This window comes from Chrysochloris asiatica, unplaced genomic scaffold, assembly GCF_000296735.1.
Source record: "Chrysochloris asiatica unplaced genomic scaffold, ChrAsi1.0 scaffold00125, whole genome shotgun sequence".
NCBI classification, from domain to species: Eukaryota; Metazoa; Chordata; class Mammalia; order Afrosoricida; family Chrysochloridae; genus Chrysochloris; species Chrysochloris asiatica.
Genome location: NW_006408643.1, coordinates 6,415,017 through 6,422,026, shown reverse-complemented (window position 1 = coordinate 6,422,026; position 7,010 = coordinate 6,415,017). Strand labels below are relative to the sequence as shown.

Below are 7,010 nucleotides of genomic sequence, written 5' to 3'. Positions count from 1 at the left end.
TCTGATATTCTCTGCTTTCAGCCAAAATCCCTCAGACATCAATCTTTATGTGTTCCATTTTGCTTTTGATGAAATTCCAATTTTCCTAGGTTTATAGTTTGTAGATTCTACATTTCAATTATTAATGGGTATTTGCCATGTTTGGCTCATTTTAAATTGTGCCCCATCAGCAAATGAAGGTCCTGAAAGCTCTAATTCATTCACATCATCACTGTCAACTCTACTTTGAGGAGGTAGCTCTTCCTCAGTCCTATTTTGAGCACCTTCCAATCAGAGGGACTCCTCTTCCAGCACTGTATCTGACAAAGTTCTGCTGCCCTTCAGAAGGTTTTCAGTGGCTAACCATTCAGAAGTAGTCTGACTCTCCTTCTTAATCTTCATCTGGAAGCTCTACTGAAACCTGCCCACCGTGGGTGACCCTGTTGGTATTTAAATTACCGGTGGCATAGTTTCCAGCATCACAGCAGCATGAAAGCCACCTGGTACAACAAACTAATATACAAGTGGTAGGGAAAACACTGTAAGAAGTAATATCTGTTATTGTTGTTATTAGAATGTGCCCTGGTGGCACAGTGGTTTAGCGCTCAGCTTCTAACCAAAAGGTCAGTTACTCGAACCCACCAGGAGGAATAAGGCCATCAGCTTGCGTGAAGATGCCAGTCTAGGAAATCCTATGCCACAGAGAGTTGTGCTATGAATTAGCATTGACTCGATGGTTCATAACAACAAAACATTCTATGGGCAGTGATAATCCTGGTGTGGCTCTGTGGTTTAATTCGCTGGACTGCAAGGTCAGTTTGAATCGCAAGATCGGCGGTTCAAGCCCACCCGTCGCTCCTCAACCCTAGACAAGGTCACTATGGGTCAGAAATGACTTGGCACTTAACAACAACAACAACAATAATAGTAGTAGTAATCACATTTGAAGGGGCTTCAAAAAGTTCACGGAAACCTTGCATTATCTTTTCATTGCATTTTTCCCAAAGTCTTTGAAGCACCCCGCCTATATAGCCCCTGTCGTTATTAAATTCCATCGAGTCAATTCCAACTCCTAGTGACCCCGTACAGGGTTTCCAAGGAATAACTGGTGGGCTTGAACCAATGGCCTTGCAGTTAGCAGTCCAAAGCTTATCCTTCAATGACACACCAGGCATGGTTTTAAGCATTGGATTCTGAGAGCCCCATGGAACTCCTTACGAAATGGGGACTCAGCCCCTACTTTGGCCCTAACAACCCCACCTTTTACATTTTCTGTATCAGGGCTGTGTTTCAGGCTGTGTCTGAGAAAGGGACGTTATTATGACTTGAAAAGGGAGAGAGAAGAAAATAACTTTCCTACAGAAAAGAGGTCAAACTCCTTACCCTGGCATTGTAGTCCCAACTCTTGGCCTAAAGCCCTGTCTGCCTCCAACATTCTGACTCGGCACATGCTCTGGAAAGAGAATCAACGTGTCAACTTTGCAGGCTGGATGATCTCTGTTGAGATAGTACAAAAGCAACCACAGGCAATACATCAACAAAGAGCCACAGGCCCTATGCCAATAAAACTTTATTGATGGACAGACACTGCCGTGTGAATTTCAGAGAGTTTCGACGCGTCACAAAATTATCTTCTTTTTAATCATTTTCAAAAATATAAAAGCCACAAGCATGAAGAGTATTAGAAATCTAACATCATAAAAGAGTGTGAAAACTTGCTACCCATACAAAAGGTTTTGGCCTGCGGGCTGAAGTTTGCTGACCCCTGTTGTGAGCACTTTATAATGAACTCATTTAGTCCTCGTGTCAACTTTACAAGGCAGGGCTGAGATAGTGGTGGCTCAGTGGAAGGATCCTCGCCCTCTATGCAGAAGACCCGGGTTCAATTCCCAGCCTTGGTACCCGGTGTGCCCCTACCACGTGTAGCTAAGATGTTGAGCAGGTTTCAGGGAGCGTCAAGACAGACAGAGTAGGAAGAAAGGTCTAGCGATCTATTCCAAAAAAAACAGCCACTGAAAACCCTGTGGCGGAATCAGTCCAACCCACATGATCATGGGGCAGGCTCGAACCAGGTAGTATTAATTCCATATTGCAAGGGTTAAGCACAAGGCGGGGCTGACTCTACGGCAGTTAACAACAACAGCAACAAATTGTGAACCACATGTTGTTGTCAGATGCCATTGAATCGGTTCCGACTCATGGAGGAGACCGTGTGCACAGCAGAGCGAAACACTGCCTGGTCCTGAGACAATCTCACAGTTGTTCTTAGATGGACCCCGTTGCTGCTCCCACTGGGCCAATCCATATCCCTGGGAGTCTTCCTCTTTTTCTCTGACTCTCCACTTTACCAAGCATGATGTCCTTCTCCAGGGACTGGTCCCTCCTGATACTATGTCTGAAGTATGAGAGACAAAGTCTGGACATCCTGGCTGCTAAGGAACATTCTGGCTGTACTTCTTCCAAAACGAATTGCTTTGTGATTTTTTGTTTTTTGTTTTCTGGCAGTCTGTTCTATTTTTAATATGTGCCGCCAGCACCATAACTCAAATTCATCAATTCTTCTATGGTCTTCCTTATTCACTGTCCAGCTTTCGCATGCATATGAGGTGATTGAAAATACCATGGCTTGGGTCAGGTGCACCTTAGTCCTCAAACTGACATCTTTGCTTTTTCAACACTTTCAAGAGGTCTGAAAAGGAACAGGCCCAGAGAGAGCTCACCCAGAGTTCAGAACTGGGATTTGGACCTAGACATCACCAGAGTGAATGCAACTTCAGGCCTGGCCCCAGGTCAGGGTAGCTGTTGCTTGCTGCCTGGGTTGCCTCTGGGGGTTCTGAACCTGTGTGGAGATTTGAGTGGTCTTGTCACCTCCGCCCCCAGGCCCTGGCGAGAGCGGGAAGAGTACGTTCATCAAGCAGATGCGGATCATCCACGGGGCAGGCTACTCAGAGGAGGAACGCCGGGGTTTCCGGCCCCTTGTCTACCAGAACATCTTCGTCTCTATGCAAACCTTGATTGAGGCCATGGACCGGCTGCAGATCCCCTTCTGCAGGCCCGAGAGCAAGGTGAGTCAGGGTGGTCATGCCTCCGCCAGGCCTGGGGGCAGGAGGACTTCTCCCCAATAAGACTCCCGAGAAGGGTATTGTCTCCCCCCTCAGACCCCAGGGCAGGGCTGTGTCTCCCCCTTCAGACTCCAGGGCAGGGCTGTGTCTCCCCTCCTAGGGTAAGACTATGTCTCCTCCAACCCTCTGTCTCTGTCATCATGTGACCATTTTCTGAGTGTCTGGGTCTTTTCTCTTTGATAAGGACACCCCTCATATTGAGTTTTGTTAACTGATAACATCTCCAAAAACCCTTTTTCCAGACAGAGTCACATTTACAGGTACCAGGGGTTAGGACTTGAACATATATATCTAAAAAATCTACCATATTTAAGAGTCCTGGAATGGCGCTAGACTGCTAACCACAAGGTCACAGGTTCAACCCCACCAGTCTCTCCTTGGAAGCCCTATTCAGTGTTGCTAGGAGTCAGAACTGACTTGCTGGCACTTAACAACAATACATTTAATAAACATGTATGATCACAATTAAGCATCTTACTTTAACATAAATGGCAAAGAGTTCACAAGACTGATTATTAGTTGTTTTTTATTGTTTGAATGGATAATTACTTGAAATTGTTGTTGGTTGTCGTCGATTTGATTCTAAAGCCTGGCTACTACGTGTGCAGAGTAGAACCTCCCCATAGGTTTTCAAAGCTGTGACCTTTAGGAAGTAGGTTGCCAGAACTTTCTTTCAAGGTGCCTCTGGGTGGGTATGAATTGCCAAACTTTTGACTAGTAATCCAGAGCTTAAATGTTTGTGCCACCTAGGAACTTATTTTTTTTAAAACACTTTGTGTGTGTGTTGTAAAAAGACATTTGCCATTTCAACATGTACATTGAATGCATGTTTTGGGGATACAATTCACTCCATAGCAGAAGGGGGAGGGGGCTTGTGAAGATACCTGGAAGGGCAGCTCTGACTGTCCCCTCTCTGACCTCAGCACCACGCCAGCCTGGTCATGAAGCAGGACCCCTACAAAGTGACCACATTTGAGAAGCGCCTCGCTCTGGCCATACAGTGGCTGTGGAAGGACCCGGGCGTCCATGCCTGCTACGAAAGAAGACATGAATTCCACCTGCTGGATTCGGCCCTGTAGTGAGTCTGGGGTCCACAGGGGACAGGCAGGGGAGGACTGAGGAAGGGTTACTGAGCACAGTCATGTAGTCTGGGGTCTGTGGTAGACCAGCAGGGGAGGGCAGTGGGGGCACAGGGCGCAGCTAGAAGAGGGAAATGTAACAACCCATCCAGAGGACCAGAACCCAGGCCAGCCGATTCCCCATGGTTGGGGCAGAGATGCTGGGTATAGTGTGATTACCAGGGGGGTCTGCTCCATGGAGACATTGCTCCTGGGGTGACCCTGTTCTAGGGTGATGCTGTTCCTGGGGGATCTCATGCCGTGGCTGACATTGTTCCTGGGAGGATACGGCTTCTGGATTGCTGTTGTTTGGGGGTCACACTGGACCATCTGGGGTGCTTTGCTACCTGGGAAACCCGTTATGGTTTAGCCCTGTTCTCAGGACAGCTGCTCAGGGGGTAGGGGGGCAGCTGCGCTGGAGTGACGCTGTCCCCCAGGGAAATGCGTTTGATGTTCCATTGTTCATGGGGCCAGGCCGCTGCTCTGAGGGAAAGCTGTTTCTCATGAATGTTCCCACCTGCTCAGACGGTACTCCTGGTCACCTGCAAACCCCAGAGGTCTGATCCTGCTCAGGGGGGTCTTCTCCTCTAGCAGAGTCCTCTCTGGACCCTGGCGGCGGGAGAGGGGTTGAGAAGCAAACAGAGCCTGCAAGACAGGGTCTCAGGGCTCCTTGCTCCACAGCTACCTGACACACCTGGAGCGCATCACTGAGGAGAGCTACATCCCCACGGCGCAGGATGTGCTCCGCAGCCGTATGCCCACCACTGGCATCAACGAGTACTGTTTCTCCGTGCAGAAAACCAACCTGCGGTGAGCATTCAGTCAAGCACACCTATACGAGGGGCAAGGGAGCTAGGGCGCTGAGGGATGAATAGGAGCTCTCTATCTCAGTGTTCAAGGAGCTGCCAGGCTGGAGGAGGCCAAGCTGGACATATAGTCACCTCCATCCCCATAGTTAAGACTGGACCAGAGGGAGAAGCAGGCCCGGGGGCCTGGGGGTGGCACCAGGGGTTGATGACAGGGAGCTGAAGAGGGATGGGAGGTAATGCCCAGTGGATACAAGGATTGTGTTCAGTCTGTCAGTGTCTTTTTCACCTTCTGGTCTCTACAGTAGCCCTTACTGGGTCAGTTCATAATTTGCTGACTTGCCACAGATCTCCATGAGCTGGAGAGTCCACAGGGTTTGAATCTAGTTTGGTTTCTCTGTCTTTGTCAAGGTCAGAGTGAACGATGGTGAGTGGGTGGAGAGATGAGTGGATGGATGGATAAATAGAAAAATAGACAGATAGGTGTGGGTGGGTGTGTGACTAGATGGGTGGGTGGATGGATGGATGAACAGATGAATAGATGGGTGGGTTAATTGGTGGATAACAATTAGGAGGTGGACGAAGCTCACAGGAAGGCTAGGCTGCGGGGCTGAAATGTAGGTTGCGGAGAATTGAGCATGTTTCTGGGCCAGGAACAGAGGCTAATGAATAAAGTGACATCTCAGAGAAAACTGAGGGGAGGCAAACTGGTCCCAAGCCCCTGCATGGCAGGTAGCTGACCTTGCCTTAGAAATCCACAGCTGATCACTCTCAGGGCCTCTGTGGCTGCCCTTTGAATGTTTGGGGGAGTGTGAAGACAAGTGAGAGGGATTGGTTGTCCTTGGGAACCAGGAGGGGCAGGCCCCAGAATCCCTAGCCTCAGCTTCCCCTCTGGTAAAATGGGCCCCTTCTGGTTCTGAAGTTTCTGGCCCCATCTTGAGCCCTAGTTCTGACATTTCCTGTCCGGCTGACCATAACGGTCGCTTCCCTGGGGGAAATGACTCAGGATACTATCAGTGGCCCACATTTCTTAGAAGACGGCACAGGAAGCGAGGAGGAGGCTTTTGTTGTGGTGTGTAGGGGTGGAGGCTGGGCCCTGCCCCGGGACAAAAACAGGGCGTCTGCTCTCAGAATAGCCCTCTGCCACCCACTTGATGCTGTAGATAAAGCACGGACTGGACCGCAAGGTCAGCGGTTCAAACCCACCAGGCACTTCCAAGAAACCCTGTACAGGGTCCCTATGAGTTGGAACGGAAGTATACATTTAACAAGCTGGGACTTATTTCGGAGTCGCTCCAAGACCTTGCAGATCTGTGTGTCTGCTGCCCTCTGCTGGACAGTGAGGAGAAAGCAGGCATCTCAGTGTGGCCCAAGCTCCACAGTCTCCCATAAAATGGGGGTAACCTTCTTATCTGCCGCATGGGGGTGCCTGGCAGTGACCCATAAAATATGTGCAGAGAGACCCGCGTTCTTGGTGCTATTGTTGATGGGGCGTACGGATATGACTGGGATATAGGATCCTGAGTCTATCTGAGAGCTCAAAGGGGGTGTCCCGGGTTCCTATAGGATCGTGGACGTCGGGGGTCAGAAATCGGAGCGCAAGAAATGGATCCATTGCTTTGAGAACGTGATAGCACTCATCTACTTGGCCTCGCTCAGCGAGTACGACCAGTGCTTGGAGGAAAACAACCAGGAGGTGAGAGACCCTCCTCTGAGTAGGTAACCCTCTGCTAGAGCGTGGGTCCTGCTCTTGGTGATCCAGTCCCATGTGTGGCTGGTGTGAGCGGGGCTCTCTGCCACTGTGTGATGAGACATTGCACCCCAAGATGCCAACATCCAGTAGTTACAGAGCGAAATCGTGACAAACATGCATGCACACTCATGCAACTAAGACTCAGTACACATGCTCAACCAAACACACATGTACTCATTCAACCAGACACACACTTAACCAAGACTCAGTACACACACTCAACCAAACACAC

General features: G+C 49.4%; 1 protein-coding gene across 1 annotated transcript in view; it reads left to right on the top strand.

Annotated features, from left to right (window-relative positions):
• Positions 1-7,010, top strand: part of GNA15 (guanine nucleotide binding protein (G protein), alpha 15 (Gq class)) — a 54,819-nt gene that overhangs the window by 39,258 nt on the left and 8,551 nt on the right. Inside the window, exons 2-5 of the mRNA XM_006869048.1 lie at positions 2,860-3,044; positions 4,025-4,179; positions 4,901-5,029; positions 6,592-6,740. Of these exons, the coding sequence (XP_006869110.1) occupies positions 2,860-3,044; positions 4,025-4,179; positions 4,901-5,029; positions 6,592-6,740 (618 nt within the window). The remainder of the gene's footprint in view (positions 1-2,859; positions 3,045-4,024; positions 4,180-4,900; positions 5,030-6,591; positions 6,741-7,010) is intronic.